General features: G+C 32.8%; 3 protein-coding genes across 4 annotated transcripts in view; 2 read left to right on the plus strand and 1 right to left on the minus strand.

Moving 5' to 3' along the window:
* LOC149909901 (uncharacterized) overlaps nt 1-18,373 on the plus strand; it is a 62,744-nt gene extending 44,371 nt beyond the window's left edge. For both annotated transcript variants that reach the window (XM_090120034.1, XM_090120035.1), the window contains exons 3-7: nt 4,520-4,885; nt 12,446-12,570; nt 13,069-13,335; nt 13,464-13,653; nt 13,806-18,373. In XM_090120034.1, coding sequence (XP_089976160.1) covers nt 4,542-4,885; nt 12,446-12,570; nt 13,069-13,335; nt 13,464-13,653; nt 13,806-17,631 — 4,752 coding nt within the window. In that variant the 5' untranslated portion in view covers nt 4,520-4,541 and the 3' untranslated portion in view covers nt 17,632-18,373. The remainder of the gene's footprint in view (nt 1-4,519; nt 4,886-12,445; nt 12,571-13,068; nt 13,336-13,463; nt 13,654-13,805) is intronic.
* Nucleotides 18,374-18,504: 131 nt separating this feature from the next.
* Nucleotides 18,505-21,366, minus strand: LOC149909903 (uncharacterized). Its single transcript, XM_090120036.1, has 6 exons — nt 21,082-21,366; nt 20,883-21,004; nt 20,517-20,726; nt 19,648-19,782; nt 19,347-19,388; nt 18,505-19,118 (listed from the first exon to the last, which is right to left on the minus strand). Exons 1-6 carry the CDS (start codon nt 21,198-21,200, stop codon nt 18,532-18,534), a joined length of 1,215 nt encoding a protein of 404 aa, XP_089976162.1. The 5' UTR covers nt 21,201-21,366; the 3' UTR covers nt 18,505-18,531.
* A 2,307-nt stretch (nt 21,367-23,673) lies between these two features.
* On the plus strand, nt 23,674-25,841 carry LOC149909904 (THAP domain-containing protein 1 B-like). The gene is made up of 5 exons (XM_090120037.1): nt 23,674-23,966; nt 24,266-24,440; nt 24,606-24,668; nt 24,890-24,949; nt 25,269-25,841. The coding sequence occupies exons 1-5, from the start codon at nt 23,896-23,898 to the stop codon at nt 25,383-25,385; spliced, it is 486 nt and encodes a 161-aa protein (XP_089976163.1). The 5' UTR covers nt 23,674-23,895; the 3' UTR covers nt 25,386-25,841.
* Nucleotides 25,842-26,815: the final 974 nt, after the last annotated feature.

Below are 26,815 nucleotides of genomic sequence, written 5' to 3' on the forward strand. Positions count from 1 at the left end.
TCCAATAATTATACGAGAAAATTACCATACAACTATATGCATAATAATTAATGACAGTAAGCGATTTATAAGACCTACCTTATACCTATTAAAATGTTATAGTCGATAGAGCTTACATGGAATTTATGTACATTAATGGTCATTAATATTACCTACACGTAGGTATTAAATACGTGATATTATCTTGTTTTTTTGTCAAATAAAATATATATCGATTGACGTAAAACATTTTTAGTTTTTTTTACAAGGGTTAAGTCTTATTTAAACCTAGTAGAATCAAATAGGTACCTAATTTTATGAAATAAACAAAATTTTATTAAAATGATTAACTAAGTACTACTTACTACTTACTTAGCACTACTTACTTAGCAAAAAGCAGACTTATTTTACCTGTATAACCTTAAAACCCTGGGTTACTTCTTGAGATCAGCCTAGATGAGCAAACATTCCCACGATAAAATTAGGATTCCTTTTTAAACCTATATATATATATATATATATATATATATATATATATATATAAATACCAACCTGGGCACTAAGTTGATCCAGCCCGACTGCCGTGCATTCCTGACTCCACCTTTTCCCCCATATTACTCGACTCCAGTTGCATAGATCTTGCCCGGAGTGGCAACGGCGCAAATATTTGAGCGATGTTGCCAAACGTATTCATGGAGAAATTGATGTACTCAACATTTTTATTGCTAAGATCTCGAACTAAATCGACTCCGTAACGGCCGAAATTCAGAAACCCATAAACACTTGTTGGCTCCGTTTTATATACCAAATCCAAAGACGTATGTTGATCAGATCCATTTATATTATCAAAATTACAGCTTTATTTGATCCGACAAAACGAAACTGTATATTAAGTAACGTAGATTAATTTTTCGTAAACACTACAGTATTTGTTGGCTCCGTACACAAACATATTATAGTTAGGTAATGTTCTATACATTGCTAAATCCGCCTAGACTAGACGAACTCGACTCCGTAACGGTTCAAATTTTGAAATGCTCAAACAAGCTGATATTTTGACGGGTGACTTTTCGATTGAAAATTTGGTTGTTTTTTTTGGTATTAACTCAAAATAATTTTCAATCAAAAAAATTACAGTGTATTTGAGACATAATAAAGTAAGTTTCCACCAAATTTCGTAGAAAATAAATACATTTTGAAGTTGATAAAAATAAAAAACAAAAAACATGGTTTTTTGAATTTTTCACCTAAATTTTGAGGTTATGTGAAAAAATTGTTTATAAAAAAGTTGCAGATCTTTTTATTACCTACAACTTTGCCATTGAACGTTTTTCCGTAGGACTGGTAGTTTTGTCGGATATCGAGAGAAACCATTTTTTTCTCTTTAAAGCTCCTCCCTCCCACTTCCCGAACTCAGATTGACCGTAATTTATTTTTCTTTTTATTTTCATCATATTCCCCTCCTTTTTTAATGGGTTTCATCCGACTGCGATTTTTTTTTGTTTCTAAAATTATCTACTCTAGTCTAACAAATAACAACCTACCTCTTGAATCATCAGTAAATATCAAGATAATTATCATAATATTTATTGACGTGTAGCGTTCGCCTTTGCCCTGATTCTGATATCAATCTGACAAAATAATTAAAATGTTAGATTTAGGTCAAACAAATGACGACTCATATTCCTGCACAAATTATCCATTGCGGAGTAAATATGAGTGTACGCAGATCGCCAACACGTTTAACCAGCAGTGGTGCAGTGGGTACTGCCGGTGGATCGCATCGCTATCTATCGAAGCTAAGTTCGTTTTCTACGAGTTCTACGCCAACTGATACTCAAATTACTTACAGAAAACGGAAACAACCGCTAGAACAAGATTGCAGATGTAGTGATAATATGAAGGATATTCGGTCAGAGTTGAGCCGTATTAGTACATTACTTGAAAAATATGTATGCTCAAATGAACAAATACTTAGTAAACAAAATTCATGAAAACATTTCTGAGGTAAAAACACAAATTACCGAAATTAAATCGTCCAACGAACAATCCTTGGATTTAATTCGCCAAAATACGAATCAAATCAATGAAATTAAGTCATCAGCATGTATGATTTATGAACAAAACATATTGAAGAGTACTATTTCTCAATTAGAATCCCAGATCAACCAGGGTGAGAGTAAAATAAAATCACTGGAATTAAATCTTCAATCAATAAATCAGTCAGCCAATCCATCGGGTTTTACGTCTAAAAATCAACTTCATATAAATGAACACTTAATCAAGGAACTACGGGACAGAAAGAGCCGCGAAAAAAATGTAATTTTTGCTGGTTTCTCAGAATCGACATCTTATAACTCAGAGGAGAGGATATCTAAATACAACTCAAACTCAAAAAATTCAAAGCTCATAACAAAATTACGGTATTATTCCACCACACGCTCCACTTAAAATGAACGGTGTTGTATTAGAACATAAGACCCACGAGAAATACCTAGGTTTGCGAATCGACAGCTCTCTAAAATGGAATTATCACATCGACCACCTAAAAAATAAATTATCAGCACTTCTTAGATATCTGCGTAATATCACTTTTGCATTCCTCATAAATTACGACACACCATCTACAACACGTTAGTAAAGCCGCACCTAATGTATTTAATAGAAGTATGGGGGAGTGCTTACAAAAATAAATTAGCGCCACTCCAAATTTTACAAAATAAAATCATTAAAACTATCTTTAACTATCCTTTTTTAACTTCTACAAATAAAATCTACGACGACATTAAAATAATGAATTTAAAACAATTATACTTTTATAAAACGTGTATGTTCATCCGCAAAGCGCTACATAAAAACATAAATACAATTATTAATATTATATTCTCAACATCAAATCGCCACTATCCTAATAGACGAGCTAGCTATCTTGCCCTCCCGAAGATCCGAACAAATTATGGAAGGCGAACGGCAACATACGAGGGAGCACGTGTCTTTAACGGATTGCCAAGCAAATTGAAAATTGTAAACTCATTCATTGTATTCAAAAAACAATTAGACCAATGGCTGAGCTCGGTGGGCTCTGATTGGCTCATTTGAATCGGATCAACAAGAGCTAAAACGCAAAAAAGGTGGATTTGTATAAAAAGCACGTAATTATTATTATTACTGATGGTGACACTTGTGGCTCCGTTCGGATCCACATACGGACGGTGGTGTGGCAATGGATCAACAAATACCAACCGGATCAACAAGTGAAAACGGATCAAATAATTACTAACTATATGGCACGTTTGATCAACATAGTGCCCATGGAGATATCTATATATATATATATATATATATATATATATATATATATATATATATATATATATATATATATATATATATATATATATATAAAGCTCCAGCTATAGATTCGTATATGTATATTTATTAACCGGATGTTATCGTTCCATTACAATCTTAACTTTTTTATCTATATAAATGTAGGCATTCACGATTTCTATACAAACGTTAATAACAACGACTTATCAAACAAAAAGCCTATTGTACATCAATATTCATCTCAGTCAAATTAAAGCAAGCCTTGACCCTCGGCCCACGCATTGCGAAGATTCCTGACATTTATACAACCTTTAATCGTTATTGCATTACTCTAAAGCACTGGCTGTTATAGGAACATTCCATTCTAATCCTATACGCACAAATATTGAGATACGATGGGAAAACACCGAATTTCATGTACAAATACAGAACAAACAATAATGAATATGAACATAAGAAATTCATACTCTATTAGTGACTCTACCAACTGAATTAAAACATTAAAAGCACAATCAAATGTTCGAGTTTTTAGCCGTATTCCAAATGCCAAAATGCCAATAAACTGATGATCCTTTGTTAGTTGAAACCAATTCCAAAATAAATAACAAAACATATAATACCTTCAGGTATGAGGTATGGATATTTCGACAGATCGTGTTTCTGTATTGAACCGGAACCTTTTATTTAATTTACCTACTAAATATATAAAAAAATCTAGATTTAATATTATAAGAAAGTTGGAAATGAATAAACACGTTGATAGAGCTTTGACTTTATTTACCCTTAGCTTTAAAGTGAGTATTTACATACTCGAAACAGTAAAAGGTTGCTTGCCTCGTCTAGACTTATTGAGATTAAGGACGTACTGGGTAGCGTAGGTACATCACAAGTGAGCAAGTTATGAATGGAATTTTCATTTATTTTAATACTCATTCTGGTAAAAGAGTATAAAAAATCTTTTATAATTAGCTGTATACTTTGTCATTTTGATAGTGTATCCGATAATATAAATGGAAATCAAAACCTGAAAAATGTCTTCCTATTCTTCATAATACTAAACTTATTTATCTACACCCTTCTTTAATAAGGAATGGAAGAAATTGTATATTATAAAAATTTATTCTGCTGCTCTATCATCAACACGCCTGTTAAAAGTACCATATATGCAATGTTCTCTTACACCTCTATTCACTGAAACTCTCCTTTTCAGATGTCAGTCCGCTCCAAAACTAATGGATAGTCACAGCAGATCCGCGTCGCCGCGGGAGCCCGCGCGGCCACAACACAGGCCCCCGTCCCCGCCCGCGTCCCCCGCCGGCTTCGACAACCGAGCCTACACGCACGATGAATCAGACCCCAACCACAACGACTCCTTTACATCCACCGTCCCACACCAGAACGGTCACACAAAAGAACCCAATGGAGACACGAAAACTCTAGAAGCTGTGAATTTGGAACTGATCAATTTGACGCCAAAGAACGGCGCGAAGAAGAAGGACGTTGAAGTCGATATGAGCACGACGACGCCGTACGATGAATACTTCGTGCCGGTTAATGAACATAGGAAATATATGAGGTGAGTTTTCGTGGTAAAGCTTTTGCGAATATTGTTGAGCATCTTTATTCCTTAGTAATTATGGCTCTGAAAATGAGATAGATTTTCGCGATGCTTTTTAATCTAGGTTTAGGTATACTGATAAAGACGATTCAAGTTTTTACAGTAAAATGCTTTTCATTTTACTATAAATAAATATTATGACTATAATCATGGTAACACAATTACAATATCTCAGATGATACCAAATTTCTCTGTATGCAAAAGCATTTCATTAACTGACCTCCAATCTTGATCAACTCACACTTTTCAGTTCTGTATTGAATCCAAAGTCGCGATTATGTTTCATGAAATGTTTGACCTTACAATTTCGGTTTTGTTTCAAAGTGTATCTGGATTTAATTGAATAATAATGAAACAATTTATATCAAAGAGCTATGAGATAGATAGGTAAGTATAATTTAAAGAAATAAATGACCGTTCGAGAGACCGTTCCGCATGTTTCTAAAACAATTTGGACCACCGCATCGAGTAATTAGATACTTATCAGATATCTATTGACTATTTAGTAACTAAGAACAGTTACCGTTATCATGTACTCCGTTTGACCCTAATTAGACTTTGTCTTAGCGGTATAGATTATCCCATGAATAATAAATAGCCATAATAATTGAGAACAACATCGTAATAAATATTTTTTCCATCTCTAACTATAATGAGCTTAATTTACTGTTAGTTATTTCGTAGAGACAATACAAAAACATCGATGATTGGTTACAAAAATATTACCAATCAGTTTTATGGACACCCAAAATAAAGTTAGATGTTAAAAATATGCTACGACGATTCGAAAGTGCTTCTAATTGAATAAATAATTAATGTTTGAGTTTGAAAATACTGTGCTAAATATCTGCCAATGCGGATAGATTAAAAAATATCGAAACGTCAGAATCATCCTTTAAACTTTGTATAAGAAAATTACTTGGAAGGTTTATCATAATCAAATGAAATACATATTTTATACATCTATATTTCTACATGCTAATAACATTTCGTGAAAATGTAACAAGTGTTGCCACTGCTCTATTATGATTTATTTACTTTACAAATTCAACCTTCGTTGCCTAGCTCCATTAACACCTTATTAACACCCGTTTTAACAATTTACCTTATTTCACGTCATATATTTCAAGACCAAAATAATTCAAAATCGTGTTTTTGTGAAGGTTAGCTGAAACGTAATAGATTTCGTGTCTAAAATTTGTCTAGGTATTAATTACTTAATATGATTTACAGTCGACTCGTATCTTCAGAATATCACTTAGAAACTTTTTACAGCAGATTTTCCGATAAAGGAATTAGCTCTTACCTACTCCTGAAACTGTAGTTTTTACGTAATTTAGATAACACGTAAAGATAGAGAAAGCTTCATCCCGTCAGCTACAGAAAAGCTTTAGCCTTTACCAGCTTTGTAAAGCATCATAACTTTACCTTTTTAATATTGATTGTAATCTCTTGAAACTTGTGGATATTTTTTGTTATTTTAAAACGATAGGTCTGCTAAGAAAATATTATATAGAGTTTTTGCTAATGGAAATCTTTACCTATATTTCTCATTATTATTTTTATTTTTTATGTTATTCATTGAAACATTTTTAATTTTTCATCCATACACGTACAACTTGTAACTTTATAAGTAATGTAGGTCATTTAAAACTTTATATAATCACAAATTATACCTACTTTCGAATACTTTTCACCAGAGAATTTGTCATCGAGGGCATGTAGTAATTAAATTTCGTAAAAGGTCGTTTATCTGAGCACGCGAAGCATAATTTAATTATTATTCCAATTACACAATACACAGTATGATATTAAATATAAGATCGATGTTAAGGTTAGATTTTTCGCATGCGAACAGATACCATTTTTGGTGGAGACTAACCACAAATCAGTAGATGTATCTTGTAGGTATGTGTCCTTGCTCCGATATTGTTGTATTCTAAGCTTTTATAGTCAAGTAAAGTAAGGTATTTTATTTTGAACAAGCTTTTATTAGCTTCACTTGTATGTTTGTTTATGTACGGTCGTAAAAAAGTCGGTACTTTTTTAGACCCGATTTTGACTTATTTTAAAAGGACAGATTGAATTCAATTTTTTAAACTTATCAAAGATCGGTTACAATACGACAATTTAATGAGTTTATATTATTAAAAGCCTGTTTTTAGTTTTTAACTTTATTTATTTTTTATAGACTAGTCTACGCATTTTTCACAACTTATTTATCATAGAGATACTTATCCATTACATAAGAATACCATCAACATAAAAACAAATTGTTAGCTTCATAACGACATTCAAATCACAGTAACACATGATAAAATGCCTTAAACGTGAATCGTTTGTTCCACTTGGCATATCGTGTGGCCAAAATGTTAACACACGTTGACCTTGGTAGTTTATATAAAGCCAATCGGGTGTCAACGCCGGTATGTCAAGGAATCCGTGACACTGCTATGAATTTCAATCCGCTCGTTTTTCTGACTTTTGGCAACGCGTCTGCCAAAGCGCGTGGAATATTAAAAGCTTACGGCCTTGAGCTTACGATGTTGATTACGACCTGTGATGTTAGAAAGTAAATGATTGCATAAGCAATAAATACTTCAAAAATGCGTTAATTCAATAAAATTTAAAGGCTTGTTTGTAAACTTTTTGTAACATTATTATTGACGTCAACTTTTTTTCTTTAGGTAATATTATGAATGATTATATTTTCAATCATAAATACAGGAATGCTAGGGGCTTTGAACAAAAATAGTGTCAAATACAAAACAATACCCTACAAAAACCAATAGAAAGTCTACAAGTTGCTAATCGTAATATTCATCATCATCATCATCATCATCAGCCCATATATGTTCCCACTGCTGGGACACGGGCCTCCTATGAGGGTACAGGCCATAATCCACCGCGCTGGCCAAGTGCGGGTTGGCATCGTAATATTAGCAATAGAATAATTTTACGAAATGAGTTTACCCACTTCTTTCTTTTGAGGATGAACACAATTGCCTGTTATTGACCGTTGAGACAAACATCTCTAACCGAAATTTTCCACAGGATTTCAAGTCACCTTACAAAATCAATGAGTACGGTAAACGGTAATTACACTTGTACATGCTATTGTTTATCCAAAAATACGAGTAACGGTCAACATTAGCTGTATGTTAAGCAGCTAAGAGCGTGTCGTATACGTAAATATTTTATTGGGTACTAGCTTCCGTCCGCGCGGAAAAATTAAGAAAAATTAAAGATTCATTTTTTTCTACGTATTTTTCCGGGATAAAAAGTCTATTTTATGCCCAGGATAATAAGGTATAATTATACCAAGTTTCATCGAAATCGAACCGTTAGTTTCTATGTGATGCCTTCACATAGAGATAGCTACAACATTTTTTTTAATCACATATTTGGGTTTGGTATCGATCCAGTAACACCCCCTGCTTATTTATTTTTTCAATATTTTCAATGTACCTACAGAATTGACTCTTCCTTAGATTTATTATATGTTATAATAGATACTATGTAGATTATATTTGAAACCTTTATGCTTTAATTTTTTTACAATAAACGTACCTATAAGCTTTGTTCGTACATCCAACTATCCTATTATCTTATATATCCAACAAAATATCCTATTATATATTTTACAATTCATTGAAAAATACTTTGCACACATCCAATAATTAATAATGGCGGGAATTTGAAGTTTTAAATTAATATTTACCTAATGACTATTATAGAGCGTAAAGTACCTACGTGTGGTAAATTCATATCAAACAAAATGTTTTCGCACATATTATCATCATTAGCGTTTAAACCAAAAAAATGTCCACGCATCTCCAAGTTACAGATACATTATGTTACGAGAAAGCTGCTACATATTCATCGCGAACACAAAAGCGTCGGTTGAAAGAAATCCAAACAATAGAGCGCAAGACAACGCGAACGCCGGGCATTTGTGGCGCGTCTGGCATACCTCACATTTCCTTCGCTTGTTCATATTATCACAGATTATAATATACTAAAGACTTTAATTGTAAATCTAAAACATATTAATCCCAATATGAGGTGTAGCACATACCGATTAGTATCGATTTAGGTAGATTAGATTTTATTTTTGGGTACCGTTTCTTCTGTGTTTTAGTATAAATATAATTAAATATTAATCAATTATTCATTCTTACATATCTGTTAAAGATAGCTTCAATCATCGTGATTTGAAAATCTCCACTAAAGTGTAATTCGTACATATTACAACAATTTATAACATTCCCATGTGATTCCCAGTATTTTTAACGCAAAGCTAAACATAAAAGCAAACGCGAAACGCACTGAACATTATAATAAGATCGATAGTTGATGCAATGCACGTACACGCAAGGAAATCAAACACCGCATTGAAATCTGCGCTAAGCTCCTGAGCCCTGGGGGCAAGGGATAGGCCTCGTAGGATTACGTCCGCGTCGTGTGAAGCAACAAAACGTTTGAAAAATGTATTCTTTCATCCTTGATAACTTATGAACCTCGCGTTATATAAATTTACTGCAATACTGCCTTAACACTTGTTGAAATGTGTAAAAAATGATTTAGTAGGTAGCTTCCTGTAATAAATACCTAATCATTTGAAAGAAAATGCACTTAAAAATAGAAATATAATATGTATAAATAAACTGGAAGCAGCTGAACTGAAATCATCCAGCTAATTCAATATTATTAAATAAAATTGTTCGTTTGCCTAGATATATAGCTAAGTATATTATAGATTGAAGATTACTCAACATCACGGTTTAGATGCGACATGATGGTGACAAACATTGTGCTACATTACGACACACATGGTGACATTTCTCATTCATAATGTCAGAGGTACTCAATGAACCGATTCGTAAGCATACAAAGCGATGCAAATCGAATTAGTACCTACAGTTGAATCTGCTTATAATTTTATCGGAGGATATTACAATTTGGTCATACTAAACGGACGGGGCACGAAACGTTTAAGGTCTATTACAGGAACCAAGTTAAATACTCTTACGATGAGTATTTGTTACTTAAAACCACTTAGAACAAAGTTGGAATGGAATGAGACTAGTTTTATAGGCGTTAGCTAAAACAATCTTAACCCGTGACGCGTCCTATGTACAGACGGTTAATCGTAACTCAAAATGGTACTGTAGCGTCCTGCGTAACAACGACTGTTCATAACGCGGCCAATGACTTTGAAGGTCACCTGTAGTTCTTACAAGTGAATGTTTCCAGTATAAAAAATATTTCTCTATGCCTTAAACATTTATAATTCGAATCGACACGACTCCGAGACAGGCAATAGAGACCAAAACCACAAAATAAAAAAAAAAGTGAATCATTGATTGAGTTGCGTCATCGGCCATAGTTTGTGACATTTGTCTTGTTCAACGAATATTTGGATTGTGAATTATGCCGAGAGGAATAATTAGATGAGTGATAATTGAGACGTATATTACTGGAAATTTTACGTAAAATACGTTTATGATATTGGTTTTAGGGATATTTGAAGAATACTCAGTGAAAAAGTGTCTCAACTTTTCAGTGCGGAAGACGCAAAATGGCGCTTTTTTTCTTGTTTGTGAATAATGGAGATTTGTTATTATTCATAGTGAAATACGTTGTGTTAAATGTGTGAAAATATAAGTGAATGTATTTGGCAATCGTGTAGTGATATGAAAACGTGAATATGATCATTTGATGACTCAGCATTATCATGTAAGTGTTAGTATGTAAGCAATTAAAATTAAAACAAAAGAAAATCAATTTTTTATAATTTTATAGAAAAAATATATCGTCATGATTACATTTTTATGCTATAACTAGTTTCTTCCTCTTTCCAAAAATATATCATACATGGCATATAATTATAGAACAATAGGGTAAATAAAATTTTCAAACTCGGTAGTCATAAAAAAGCTAGATTTCGTGAACTCCCTTGACACTATCGGGATCGGTGCCGGCTGTGCGCCGGACGCGTCACGGGTTAAGTAAATATAGGTAGGTAGATTCCTATTTCTTTTGGGGTCTGTGTAATCTGTAATCTAATATTTTCATGAAATATTTATTTTCCATATGTACTTTATCTAATAGATAGTATTATATTATCTGTGCTAATAAGTAATAGTACATCGTTACCTTCCTACTCCATAGAAAATTCATAAAAAATACAACTAAAAAACGGATGACGTACCTACCTACAGACCGATGATCGAATAGGTATCTATTAATTATTCCACCTCAATCTGTGACCTCAATGCATCAATCATTTCGTCTACCCTGTTCAATACATAAAAAATAAAATTGTATTTAATTTCGAAATTAGTATTAGGTTAGGGCTATCAAAAATCTAAATTTTTGATAAGCGTTGATTTCTATTTCAACAGCAATTACCCAATTTGAAACAGCAAATGTACTTAATTGTAAATAATTATATAGGAAGGATACTTCAAATTAAAAATTATTAGATTAAAGACTCGAATTAACATCCGTTGCAAGTGAAATTTCAGAACATCCATTACTATGCAGGTACACAGTTTTTATAACACGGATGAGTGTTGCATGCATACCACTAAATGCCTGATGGCTCTACGACTTATATGAGAATAAGTTGAAATGTGTTGACTCGGTTACATATATGAGCAGCTCAGTTTGTAAAGGAATACTTACACTTCTACATGTACTCGACAAGTAGAATTTTCTGAACCAAATAATGTTGTCTACATTCTACAATATCAATAAAGGGCTTCATTTCAGTATTACGTTATAGATCTTACGCAACGTCTGTTGTCAATCAGTTAATCACCTATTATTTAAGTGCCTCTTAATCCAATTATAGAGACGTTTCCCTAACAATCACAATAAATGGTGACGTCTAAGGATAACTCTGAAAACTATAACATTGACTGGATCCAGAGCTATTCGCACAGTTCGTTGACCCTCTTTGTTCCTGCGTGAGCGTCCCCCCCCCCTTCCCCCACCCCGCAACATAACCTCAACGCCTCGCATGCTGCAGGCGCCGTATTACGTGACCTTATAATATTTAAGCTCGACGTTGGTGGTAAAGGCTAAAGGATTGTTTACCACCTTTTTTGTATTATGCTCACTTATGTTTAAAAGGTTTCGTTGAAATAAATCGCTCTTTACTTAAGTACTTGACCATCCTATATGTTAAAAGGCAATACAAATGTTCATACCTACTTTTCTATTTTACACTAACCTAACCTAACTATGCATTTTAAATTCTATTTCTACTACAAATACAAACATGCTGTATTTGGAAATGAGAATGCAATCTTGCCAAGATGCATGTAATTATCAAGTTAATTAACTAAGTATTCAAATACCTACTAAGTTTGCTGTTCTGACTTATTCTCTGAAGTCTGTACTTAATCAGGAAACGAAAATAAAGTCATACCTATTAGGTATATAGGTACTATAATAGAAAAAAAGTTTTTTTCTGTGAATATAAAAAGATGTATATCTATTCTATTTCAGGGGAGAAAAATTATACGTCACAGCCGATAAACGTGGTGAAAAGGCTGGATGTAAACGACCACTCTGCTGGACCTTGCTGGGACTCGTCGTGGCCGCCATTGTTGCTCTTATTGTGTTAGCAGCTAGTAAGTTGAAGTCTTGAAGTGCCGTAATTTATAAACATTTAATGAAAATTTTATAGATATTGACTTGATAAAGCTATATAAATATATTTTCCAATAGATTTGCATCGTTTAAGTATTAATCGAAGTATAACTATGTACTTACTACTTATCTATTTTTTTTTTTAATATGTTTTATTTTGATTACATTCTAAAGTCTAAGTCTATTTATGCAATTATTACATCTAACGGCATATTCCCTTTTAATTTTAATTATCTGTCTTTATTATAGAGTACTAGAGGTCCGCCCCGGCTTCGCCCGTGGTACTTATTTAGCAATAAAAGGTAGCCTATGTCCTTTCTCGGGTATCAAAATATCTCCATACCAAATTTCATGCAAATTGGTTCAGTAGTTTAGGCGTGATTGAGTAACAGACAGACAGACAGAGTTACTTTCGCATTTATAATATTAGTATGGATTATCATATAATACTAATTGAAACTATGTACATCAAATTACAGCTGGAATTCTGTTCTCGAATTCTCCAACACCACTGGAACAATATAATGCATCAGTCAGCTCTGCCCGAGCGTTTGGCGGCATCGGCAGCTCTAATCACGACCACGCAAGTCATGATCACGCCCATGACCACGACCACGACCATGACCATGACCACGACCATCACCACGAACAGACTACAATGGTTAGCGAACCAGCATCAGAAACACAGAGTGATGAGGGACAAGATCACAGTGTTGTTTCCGATGAATCGGATATTTCTATGTATGGTATGTATTACCACATATAATATAATACTATACTATCACCATCATATAACATCTTACCATGGCGGAAATAAGACAAATTTTACTGTTAAGTCTAAACCATAAAGCTTATATTTTAACTTTTTTTTCAGTACCGAGGACCGTAGAAGGTGAGCTCAGGATAGACAACGAAGAATTCGTTCCCGCTTTACAAGATTCAGAAAGTGAAGAATACAGGGAATTCACAGCAATATTCAATGACGCATTAAAAAGAGCTATATTCGATAAAAATGACTTGGATAATAGCGACAATGAGATAACACTTGAAGTAGTTGAGATAAGGTAAGCACGTTTTATCTATTTATCTTAACGAGTCTATAAATATAACAATACAATATAGAACATTCGATTTCCTTCTTTTCAAATTTTTATATTTTTAATTTCTATTGAGTGAATCTAGATAAAAATATATACCTATTATTTCTCCATTACAGAAATGGATCCGTGATCGTCACCTACAGAATACATTGGTCGCCAAAATATAATGCTGAACCCACAGAAGACCTTATTACAGCCAATTCACTTAGAACAAACCTTGATTCTTACCTCGCAAGAAATAACAGAATGATAAGCGTATATCACGTTGCTGAAGAATCAATTAAGGCTAGACCAGTACTAGACATGTGCAAAGTAAACAATTACGACTGTGAACACGGATGTGAATTCGATGACACAACACTAGAATTTACGTGCACATGTCCACATGGACAAATGATAGATATGCATTCACCTAAAAAATGTGTAAATATTTTGGATTCTACACAATCAAGAGGCTTTTCAGATGATAAACTGAAAAACCTTGGCCTCGACTCTGACTCTAGCACTATGAAATCCACTGTAGATGAAGAGAAACCAGTTACGGAATCTGTTCAAGTAATGGATAATAACAAATTTGACTGGAAAGAAACGAAATCATCACCCACAACAACCACAACTGAGTCGGACGCAGAACTGAATTTCTCCCATATATTCGGCCATCAAAGTGAACAGAACGATTCAGAAGAAACGCCAAAGCCTGAACCAGAGCCTACTTCCGAACCCAATGATAATTCCAAGCCATCTGCAGAGATTGAACCAGCCGCTGAACCTGAACCGACGGCAGAACCTGAACCTTCTGCTGAACCTGAACCATCTGCAGAAGCCGAACCTGCAGCTGAACCAGAGCCCACAGCCGAGCCAAACTTGAGAGTAGAGCCAGCCGCTGAACCCAGTCCCGATCATGAACATTATCCAGAGCCTGAACCAACTACTCAATCAAACCCACAACCTGAACCAAATCCAGAACCGGAACCGGAACCAACCTCTGAACCTGAACCTTCATCAGAACCCAATCCAGAACCTGAGCCTGCATCAGAACCTAATCCAGAACCTGAACCTACGTCAGAACCCAATCCGGAACCTGAGCCTAATCCAGAACCCGAACCAAATGCTGAACCTGAACCTGCTAGCGAACCAAGTTCAGAACCTGAACCTACTAATGCATCTAAATCAGAATCTGAATCTGCTACTGAGCAGAACATGGAATATGAACCTAAAATTGAATCGGAATCAAATACGGTAACAGAAACAGAACGCGCTGTTGGATCGTTTATTGAACCAGAAATTAAACATAATACAGAAACAGAATCTGCCACAGGAAATAATTATGAAGCGGAAAATGGTGGAGAAGGTAATATGGATGAAGAATCACAACCTGAACCAACTACAGAAATGAATCAGGAGCCATCAGCAAATACAGAATCTAATCATATGTCAGAATCTTCCAACTGGGAACCAAATGCTCCTGCAGCCGCCACGACTGAAACCTTTCCAAAATCGGAAATAAATAACAGTGGTATGGAATTAACTACGGAACAAACTGTACCTTTAGATACAATGTTAAACAATCAAGACGAAGAAACTAAGGAGAACGACATGCTAAATATAAGACCAATAGCAGATCAAAACAATGACAATACTGAGCAAGAAATGGCTGACAAAACTACAGCCAATCCTGAAGAGAGCATTGACGAATCCCTACTAGTGAAATCCAATGAAAATGACAAAATGACAGTTTTAATGGAAACCACAACGACGCGAATTTCCATCTCGGAACCTAATATAAGAAATGAACCATCGTATGAAGCAAATCCTGAAATTATTACGTTGATAAGAGGTAATCAAGACCATGTTACCGCTAATAATTTAAATGAAGAAACAACGACGGAGAATGATTTGCTTCAAAACGATAATGCAGATTCACCTTTTGATTCAGACAATCCAACAGAACAACGGTCATCCAAAAGTTTTGATGAAATTATGAGTGAATCAACAACACAAATAAATAAACAAAATGATATGGATGAAATAACTTTTGATCTTATACATAATAAAAATCAAGAAAAAGAAGCTACCACGATAAGATTAGATAAAAATGATGAACCGACGACAATTACATCAATGATTAATGATGCACAAAATCAAAATGTTGATTCACAACCCGCTTACACAAACGATGATGAAGTGGACATGAATAAGACTGTTATATCAATAAACCAAAATAGTTCATACGAACCACAACAGGCTCAAACTACAACAATGAAATCAAATACTGACATAAACTACTCAATAAATTCTGATTTTAAAATGACAAACTATGATCAAAATTTAATGGATGCCTTAGAAAAAACCAACATAACAACTACTGAAAAAACATTAGAAAGAAATACAACGAATGAAAATATGGACGTTACTTTTGATACCATAAGCTCATTATACAATAGAACCTCAAAGTCAATGGAAGAGTCGATCAACAATGATATAAAACCAACAACCTCTAATGAAGTTATTAGCGAAGTTACAGAAAAATCTACGGAGTCTGACTGGTTATCAGAGCCAGTTACAGAGGTTAACTATGAAGATGTTATGAAAAAATCGGATAATAGAGAAACTACCGAAGCATCAATGACAAAAGTTGATGAAGTAATTACTAAAGAACTAAACAAAGATGATTTTGAACCGGATTATTTGAACAACATGGAAAGCAATAACAGCAAAATGTCTGATCGAGATGAACCTCTGTATGGCATTTTACATGATTATGACAATGAAGATCCACGTGTGAAAAGAGTAAACTTAGAAAGAAAATTTGACTCGACTCAAAATATAACAGAAATGGCTACAGAAAACGGCTTACCAAAAACCAATCCCGTACCGCTAGAAACGACAACCATTGGTGAATATATTTACAGAACCGCCGGGAAATCTGTAAGCGACGTTTCTTCATCTGCAGCACCAATGTATTTATCATCGAATGATATGGGATCGCCTATTATGTCTGCTAATACGGAGCCGGTGATGAACGAAACAATGAATGAAACAAATAGGGGTATAATAATAAAGGAAATACCAAACAATGAACCAATTACTTATACAAATAGTCCTAATAACGAAAATCTGGCAATTACTACATCACCAACATCTAACCAAAATGTTGAAAATTCTTCACAAGTAAACAATCTAAGTGTAACAATATACGAAGTTTCTAGTCAAAATAATAACCAAACAACTACATCACCCAAGGCAATACATTCGCACTCAACGGAATACGAAGACCACGAAACGGAAATGAATCCCTTCCTTCCCGAAGTTGAGAACAATAAAATTCTCGTGAAAAAACTACAAGAGGGACATGATCTTGAACCAAGCACCTTAAACGAAACACAAAACGAAAACGGAGATGAACATGGTTCAATCCACGTTGATGCCAAAACAGACAAAGCTCAAGAAATGATTACCAATGCTCCTACAATCTCTGAAACCACACAAACAAGTATGCTGGCATCTGAACAAACATCAGAAAGAGACGTACCTGTAACAACAGAGGACGATATGTTATTCAATGATTTACTTCTTAACCCAAGCAACCATGATGATGAATCAACGACAGCTAAAGTACAAGTAACCACTCCTGTTACCAATATAGAAACCACAACAAGAAACGATTCATATGAAGTTTTGCCCATTTCAACATTTTTACTAGACACAGACGATATAGATTTTACGAAAACAGTAAAGCCCGCGTTATCGGAAAATGGATTAAATAACGTATCACCAACGGAATATCTAAGTGTAGTGCCAATTGATGATAAAGAATCTATAAAGAAAAATTATAAAAGTGACAGTGAAGAGCTCAATTCAATAAGTGATTCCCCCAAAAAAAGTGATAGAAGGACATTAGATGTATCGAACGCCGATCCTGTAATAAACAATGAAGCGTAGTCCATACGTGAACTTAGATGTAATTATTATCATGCATAAGGTTGTACATTGTATTCTATTTCCTGTGATTTCTGTCGAACAAATGCGTAATCAGTTTCTGCAGCTCATTCAAATGTAAATCGAAAATCTTATATCGATAAAGATTTTTATTTAAGTTCCAAATATTTCTGTATACCTGCTAATAACAATATTACTGATAAGTATCGTTAAGTACTTATTATAAATATATTTTTCGTTAGACTAGTCAAATTAGGGAGTCATCACCATCGTGTCTATTTTAGATTATTTATTGCTTCAAGTTAAGATGCACCTTTGACTAAAATACATCAATCATGATTGTACTCTAAGATTGAACTATATTTACCGATGTTGATTCAAACTTATACAATGACGTCAATACCTGAAATTGTTTATTTGTTACCATAGATAATTATATTGTGTTAATATTTTCATATTCCTTCTATGGGCACTACTTATATTTAAGTTTAACTGTGGCATCAAAAACATACACTATTGTGTCGAAAGCTCCTTTGCCATGGAATATTGTGATGTGATAACTTCCGCATACCTGTAGCTACATTCCATTCGTACATAAAGTACTTATATTATAATTTAACATAGTGATTTATTGTGGAAGTGAGGTCTGATTGTAAAATAATAATAATTATTGTAGTTCTTGTTAACTGAGATATATTTTGTATAATATGGTTGAAACTGTAAAGAAATATGTTGTAAATAAATAGTTAATAATATGGGCATTTATTTCATTTCTAGTTATAACCTAACACAATCTTCCTCCTCTGGAAAAATAAACCTTCAATACATTAATTCTGTAGGTATTCAATTGGAAAAAGGAAAAGTAAAACACAATCCCATTTGTATATCCATTTTTATGTTTCTTTATGCCATAGATTTAACTGGATGTGGGGTAATTTCATCAATCTCTTGAGATATCATTTGGTTATCATCTATAGCCATTTTGGCACAAAGGCATTCCTCACTGATAGTTCCACTACCAGAAACAATACATTTACCAAGAATTGCTTTACAACTATTGTATGGAATTAAATTATTACTAGATTCACTCCTATCTTCTTTCTCTTCTATTGCAACATCTATTTTATTTTCTATTATAATATCTTCATCTATAAACTCTTTAATTTTAATTGTGCCATCACTATTGTATGTAAGTTCAGGCATATTATTTTTTTGGTTGTTCTTAATAAATTTATCACAGGAACAGCTCTTACAATTACTCTCTTTGTTTTTCTTTTCGAGTTCTATAGGTCTTGTTTCTTCATTAAATTTAGTTTTATCATCTATATTATTACTAGGAGGGAGTATATCTTGTACATTATTATTTGGTTCTATCACATTATTTTCCTTTACATTTAACTCCTCATTCAATTGATACTTATCAAACCAGTCCGCTACCTCTTTTGTAAATACTTTGTCTATATCTAATTGTTGAATTTGCATCCGTTCAGCTACAAAATAATAATTAAAAATTAATTTAGTTTCTTTTTTTTCATCTAATATTCATACAAAAAAGACACTGGTATAGAAATTGCAAAAGAAAAAAATAATGTCATAGGAAACTGTACAGTCACAAAAAAAGATTGTAATTCAAATTGTATGTTCAAAAAGATTCTAATTTATATGATAAGTTGTGAATTATTATGGAACAAATTAATAAATTTTAATAAACTACAAACCTTCAATTATCTCCTGTTTCATATTGTCCGTTTCATGGTTTTCTGTAAACAAAAATAATTTTTTGATCAAATAATGTACTTACAGACTTTTGTAGTAAATTGCCTTAAAATTTCGCCATTAAATTGTGAAACTACATTTGCATAATTTACCTTATTTAAAAAAATATTTTTAATAAAATTCAGCAGTATAAAGTTAATCAAAACTGCTAATAACCCTTTATTACATATCAACAGTATTAAGTTCATCAGATTTGCTAATGATCCTTTATTGCATTAGAAAAAAATAAAGGCCAAAACTCACTGTGTCTAGCAAGATGTCTTCTCAAAGCATATTCATTTGTAAATAATTTACCACAACTGGGTACAATACAATTCAACCAAGAATCCGGCTGATGACTCCTTAAGTGAGTTTTCAAGTGATTTATTTGAATGAATCCTGTAAAAAGAGTGGTTATTGTATAAAGAAATGGAGTTTTCATTTATTTAATGTAAAAGATATTATAGACAAATTTAGATCAAGTAGTTGAAAACTTTCCATTATATCTAAATTCTATAATGTTACTCACACACAGGTTACTAGTAGAAAATAATACATAAAAATGTGTGCGTATACTAGTGTACACACGTAAGAAGTGAAACTTTTTTATGACCTTATTTTTCAAAAAATAATTTACTATAATATGCAACTTTACAGAAATACGTCGAATCACGCATGGGCCATGGCAGGGATAAGAAAAAGATAGCGCGTAACGGAAAAATGTCACACGTAACGAAAAAATATTACACTAAATTTTTTCCAACTCCGATAAAGAAGTTTCACTTCAATAACATTAAAATTAATCTTTGGTTCCATTGAACAAACAGATTTGTTTACTCTTCAAAAGATGAACACATTTGATTTTTTTTTAATGAAACTTCACATACATAGTTGCAATTATATCAGTATAGTTAATGTGTAAAATATTAAATTTTACAGCTATGTGTTTGGAAATTTAATAATACAATATCATGAAAATTTGCAACGTAAATAAATTATATTTTATATTCTAGCTTCTTCATATTTATCCATGCTGCATCTTTATTTAAAGACATCAAGACAATGAAATCTCTGTATAAAGTGACTTACTAAAATATGTGCTTAACAAGTTAATCCAACAAACATTAACTTACCCTTTCCACATGAACTACAGTGGTGTTGTTTTTGACCAGAATGTGTTGGTTCATGATTCCTCAAGTGATGCGCAAAGTTAAATGTTTTCGTACAACCAATGTAACTACACTTATATCTCCTCTCAGACTTTGCTTTGTGTGTTTTCTCATGTGATTGTAATGCTTGCAGGCTGTTAAACTTTGTTTGACACTTTGTGCATATATGCACTTCTGTAACAAGGTACATTTGTTGAAATAAAAAACTGTTAGAGCAATACATAAATATTTCTATATTATACTTTGCGTAATCTTTGATGCATAGAACTGAAATTATCTTTATGAAGTTGTGTTTTTGAAAATTTGATAAACTAACTCAATAAATTTTACCTTCATGGGCGTATTTGATATGGCGTTTTAGTAGAGCATCATCTCGGAAACTTCTGCCACATTCCGAGCAGTTCACGCGCTCTCCTCTTTCATGTTGTTTCTGATGACGCCTTAAAGCTGAACTATAAAGAAATGTATCCAATATAATCTTTGAAGACCCGGTAATATAATTAACAATAAATTATTGCGTACAACTTACATAAAACTAAATTTTTTGAAACATTCTGGACATTCGAACGCTGGTACATGACTCCTTTCATGTCTTTTCTTTTCGCTCTCATACTTAAAGGTTTTATCACAGTAGGAACACACGAACATTTATAAAATTTCTGTTGAAGTAATGCCAGGCGATGCTACTAAAATGCACTTTGTGCAATCACAGTTTTCTATATTTGAAAAGTTTTCTATATTTTGATCTTAATTCATTTTTTAGACTGAATCCTTATCATAAGGATTTTCGATAGCATCTTATCAGGAACTACAAATGAACAAATGAACTATCATTACAAAATACAAACTTGAGTTTGACACTAGACAGACATCTAAAGTCACTTCTGACATCTTACTGCTGACTGCTCAGTAGTATGACAATGACAGAAAATATCATGACATATACTCTATCGTTTATTAACATATTGTAGAATCTTTTATCATGCATGAGCATAACTTAAATGTAAATCCTAAGAGCGTTTTCACATTATCCGATCCGATATCGGATATCGGACGCCGATAGCCGATATCCGATATCGGATACAATTTTCCCTTTCACATTGTCCGATAAAATCCTTCCGATATCATCATGAGTGTTGCCAGAAATTTTAAGAAAAAACTAAACTAAATTGCCAGTTGATAAAAAAGTATAATTAAAAAAAAATTCAAATGATAGATCATAGTTGTACATACATTAAAAATAACAACGTAAAAAAAAAACAACTTCAAAAAAAGAAAAGTAAAATGTAAAAAAGATTTGATATCATTAATTACTGCATATTATATTTTAGATGTGCTATTTACTAAATAGTTTTGATATCGGTCATTTGTATAGTATATGTTAACACATTATAAATTAAATAGATTTATATCAATACCTACTACAACCTAGTATTAGTCAATAGTTTTACAATTACATATTAGAATTACATTTCTATGTATCAGTAAATACCTTTCAAAATCTATTAAATGTATTTTTAACAAGACGTATCTAGTCATTTAGTCATTTTTTCACTATATACATTTATAAAAGTTCATGTAGTACCTATGATAAATTTATTAAGTGATACAATCTTTGTTCACATTTTCTATTCTTTTTCTTATTACACTGTAAATAATATTGTCACCCGTTCAAATATATATTTTATAATATGATTGTTGAAATTTCCTGTAAGTAAAGATACATAAATTATTTTATTGTCATAAGCAATTATTTTAGAATTCAGAGTTTTCAAATATTCTTTGTTGTTAATTCAAAATAAAAATAAAATCGGTGTGAAATCTCCTCCTTTTTTTGAAGTCGGTTAAAAACAAAGCACTCAATGACAACAATACAATAAACAGCACAACCACAGAGCACAACCAACATCCGAGTAGGAGGAGGAGCGAGGCAGAATGAGTTAAAATAAAGATGATAGACACTAATATTTTCGAAGATAGATATTTGAATTTAAGAACGCAATAGGTATATTTTTGTTTACTTCAGTTAAGCCAATTGCCGTATATTTTAATACGGTAATTAAAATAGCTGCCGTATAAATCGTATTTTTAATGTCTATAAATACTTAAATGTGTGTTTTCTTAATAAAAAAAGGTTTCTTTTAATAGAAAGGATTTTAGGTTAAAGCAAAGAATTTTTTTAATGATTTAGCGCCCTATAAGACTGAAAATACACAAACTAGTGCTTTTTTGCTGTTGGTATACTGCCTTTTCGAAAATTGAGTTGGTAACACTGAACATTATCGTCCGATAGCTCACGGGCATATTATCGGTGTCGGCTCCGATATCCGATATCGGATCGGACAATGTGAAAGACAGGTACATATTTCATACATTTTACTTCCCTCCGATATCGGATATCGGCTATCGGCTTCCGATATCCGATATCGGATCGGATAATGTGAAAACGCTCTGAGTGTGTTTACTATTTTTTGAGTTTTCTTTACGTTACAAACACAACACATGTTTTTGCTTTAAATAAATTAAAATATTAAAAAAATGAATATGAAGCACTTATACCCAAATTTAAGACCAATGCAAATTGAGCACCCCATCAATTCTCTGACTGTTTTCCAATTACAGAGCATAATGCGACTCAGTGCCGCACAATGCCGAATTATGCTGATGCTTAATTGGAACATGAAACGCACCAGCAGGTTGCGCTAATTTCAGTGTTGAAAAAAAAATATTCATAAGAGTAAGCAAAAACCTCATTAATGTGTAAATAAAGTGGTATACATAATAATTGGTTGAAAAATATTTACGGTTATTTTAAGTAATTTGGATTTTGATTATTTCATTAACATTTTTTTCAATGTTTGTACCTTCATCCATACTTATATTTATTTTTTTAGCACAATTTGAATTAACTATGATTATTTCGAAAAAACTACAATGAAACGAAAGCTTTAAAATTTTTTCCAACAATCAATGGAATATTGGGTCAAAAATGACATTTGACATTTGACAATTTAACATATGATTGACAGATTTGACACATCATTGATGAATTGAATTTTGCGTAGAGTGAGAATGAACCATAGAGGAGGCACTAAAATGACAAGTAATGCGTGAGAGAAATACACTTATGACTATAAAGCTAAGAGCAAGCGAGACAGAAACATTGTTTTTTGTTTCTCTCATGTTATGCGATTTCTTTTGTTGGGGACAAAGGCAGTTTGTCCCAAACAAGCGGCTACAGTCCATTGTTTTGCTAGTTTTCTGTTTTTTCTCGCTGTTAAGTGACTTCAAAGTTTAATAAACGTTGACAGTGATCTGTTTTAATCCGACTTTAAGTGAAAATATGGTGCGTTGTAGTGTGATTGGTTGTAAAAATCGGCCGGAACGAAGATTACCAAATATTACCTTTCACACGTAAGTAAACTTATTTGAAGTATATTGTTTTATAGAACTGGATATAGTTGATACATTTTCATTAACTCTAATGTGAAATTATCTACAAATATATAATATTTTCATCGAAATAGACGTAAACATTTTTTTGTGTTATCCGACTAAATTACGAAGTGTTCTTGTTGTTCAGGACGCCATTTGTTTTTACGTAGTTTCAAATTTATGGTATAATCATGTGATTAACATTAGGGATACCAGTACAGGGTAAAATTTTCCCCAAAATCGTGAAATGTTTTTTTAATATTAAATATGTTTTTTAGGTTTCCAAAAGAAACAAGTACATTAAACAGATGGATTCGAGCTACCGGAAGGAAGAACTGGTTACCAGGAAAAAGTCACAGAATATGTTCTATACATTTTGAGTCGCGTTATTTTCGAAAAACGAAAAAAAAAACCTATTTGATGCCCAATGCAATTCCAACACTTTTTACAACAGTGAGTAATTTTTGTGATGCATTTAGTTTGGATTTAAATGTTGTAGTTTAAATATTCATAGACCGATTTTGTTGCTACGTCTACATAATAAACAAAACAAGTTATTAATTTATTTTTATAGGGGTATATTTTCTATTTATACTAAATCAAATTTTATTTTTTTAGGATATTATTGTTGAGCGACTGAGTACTGCCCAACAATCAAAAGTCCATGGACCAGGTCTTAAGGTAAATTAATAATTCCATTGCACTTTCCCACGAGCAACAACACTGCACTATTTTAGAACTGCACGACATACCGTGGAGAGGAAGTTTATGAGGTGTTGTTGTGTATGTACACGGCTCATATGAATGTGTGAAGCCTGGATTAGTCACCGGTTTTTTACACCTTTTATTTTGTACATGGATGTTCTTAGTATTATCTGATTCAACTAACTTAATCTTTTCAGGATGTTGTTGAGCTACCTAATACAAGAGAACAGGCGAAAACCCCTGAACCAAGTCTTGAGGTAAATTGATTATATTATAAAATTATGGTGAAATATATATCTATACTAATATTATAAAGCTGAAGAGTTTGTTTGTTTGTTTCAACGCACTAATCTCAGGAACTACTGGTCCAATTTGAGAATTTCTTTCGGTGTTAGATAGCCCATTTATCGAGGAAGGCTTTAGGCTATATATTATCTCAACAGACCAACAGGAGCGGAGCAATGCGGGTGAAACCGCGGGACATAGCTAGTTAGTAATAATTTCATTTGGGTACATTTTGTACATTTATGTTATTTGAATTTTCTGGTTTACCGAAGTTAAACTTTATCTTTACAGGATATTATTGAGCTACCTAGTACTAGCAAACAGTCGAAAGCCCCTGAACCAAGTTTTGAGGTATATCATTATTTCATATACAACAATAAATTAATGAATGAATACATTTATTTCTGAAACAATGAAGTAGAGTATAGTAATAATTTCATCACGCCGGTGCCAGCGCATGGTGACAGCGCTTGTGGCCGATCACGGGGCCAGGAGCAGGAGCCGCCGTTGTGAAACTATATAGTGCTCGCGCAATAACTAAAACCGTAGCAAATGTTAAAGAACAGCCGAAGTGATATCTTTAATGGCGTATAGGAAATGTTGCCACAGCGTGGTTTTATAGCGTGACCAAAAAATATATTTTGAAGAGTTACCGTGGGAGCACTGTAACTGTTTAGAGTTATTTGTATAAGTAGTATATTTTGTCTTATTTAGGTACATCTGTGTGGTCTTATATTTTTTAAAATTGTAAAATTATTTAAGTTGGAAAAGGAATCAAATCTACTATAATTGTGAGGGGAATCTAAAGCCTGTAACATAGTTTTGAAGTTTGAACTAATACATGCTTTAATTTCCCCAAATATATAAACTGTATTATTTTAATACTTTTTCGAAGCGATTTTAACCAATACAGCATTAATACTTAACCAATTAAATACCTTGAATACATTGTTCATTTGATATAGATATACAAGGTGAAAGGTAAGACATTTGAAAAATTTAGACAGGAGCTTCTACTCATGAAACTGAACAACTTTTGTTCTACAACTTTGCTGAATTTGTAAAAAAAAATTGGACTTTGTAAGGAAACTTCGCTAATCAGCTGACAGATTTCCATACAAAGTCCAAATTTTTTTCTATATAATATAAATAGATATTATAATTATATATAATAATTATATAATAAGATATAATATAAACTACCTTATGTCCGATTTATTCCAGATATTGATGCATGCCAAAAAGGAGGACTAGGCCTACTGGGGATACCTCTTTAAAAAAAACGCACCTAAGGTTCTTACCTCACAGGTGGTGTGGAAAAAGAACCAATACAATACAACAGTGAATATATATATATATACTAGCGGTCCGCCCCGGCTTCGCCCGTGGTACATATTTCGCAATAAAAGGTTGTGCCAAATTTCATCAAAATCGGCCCAGTAGTTTATGCGTGAAAACCATACATACATACATACATACAAACCTTTCCTCTTTATAATATTAGTATAGATTTAAAAATTGCGGGACGTAGCGTTTGCCGCGGTACCGGCCAGCCGCCCGGCTATATATTTTATACCCGTGCGAAGCCGGAGCGGGCCGCTATGTTTTTATATACAATGTTCATAATTTTTCTGTAGTGTATTTAGTATCAGCATTGCACCCGTGCGAAGCCGGGGCGGGTCGCTAGTTAAGTTAATAAATAACAAAATCTTTTCAAATCTGTCTTTTTCTTCATAAACCTATCTTACAAAAAAATACCCAAACATTTATAGATATTTTGCCAGTTTTTCGGATAAAAAGTTTTTGTAATAGTTGGCAACATTGACGTAAGGATTCGC

The sequence above is a fragment of the Colias eurytheme genome, chromosome 3 (assembly GCF_061535395.1).
Source record: "Colias eurytheme isolate Ceu_HAF_F1 chromosome 3, ilColEury1 Martin Lab GWU primary, whole genome shotgun sequence".
Lineage (NCBI taxonomy): Eukaryota > Metazoa > Arthropoda > Insecta > Lepidoptera > Pieridae > Colias > Colias eurytheme.

Bases quoted from the DNA above. Each gene is read 5' to 3' on its own strand.
- LOC149909904 (XM_090120037.1), top strand. From the start codon at position 23,896: ATGGTGCGTTGTAGTGTGATTGGTTGTAAAAATCGGCCGGAACGAAGA. The intron at 23,967-24,265 runs GTAAGTAAACTT...TATGTTTTTTAG, and splicing joins CCAAATATTACCTTTCACAC to GTTTCCAAAAGAAACAAGTA. The intron at 24,950-25,268 runs GTAAATTGATTA...TTATCTTTACAG, and splicing joins CCCCTGAACCAAGTCTTGAG to GATATTATTGAGCTACCTAG.
- LOC149909903 (XM_090120036.1), bottom strand. From the start codon at position 21,200: ATGTTCGTGTGTTCCTACTGTGATAAAACCTTTAAGTATGAGAGCGAA. The intron at 21,005-21,081 runs GTAAGTTGTACG...ATTTCTTTATAG, and splicing joins TTCAAAAAATTTAGTTTTAT to TTCAGCTTTAAGGCGTCATC. The intron at 20,727-20,882 runs GTAAAATTTATT...ACCTTGTTACAG, and splicing joins TATCAAATACGCCCATGAAG to AAGTGCATATATGCACAAAG.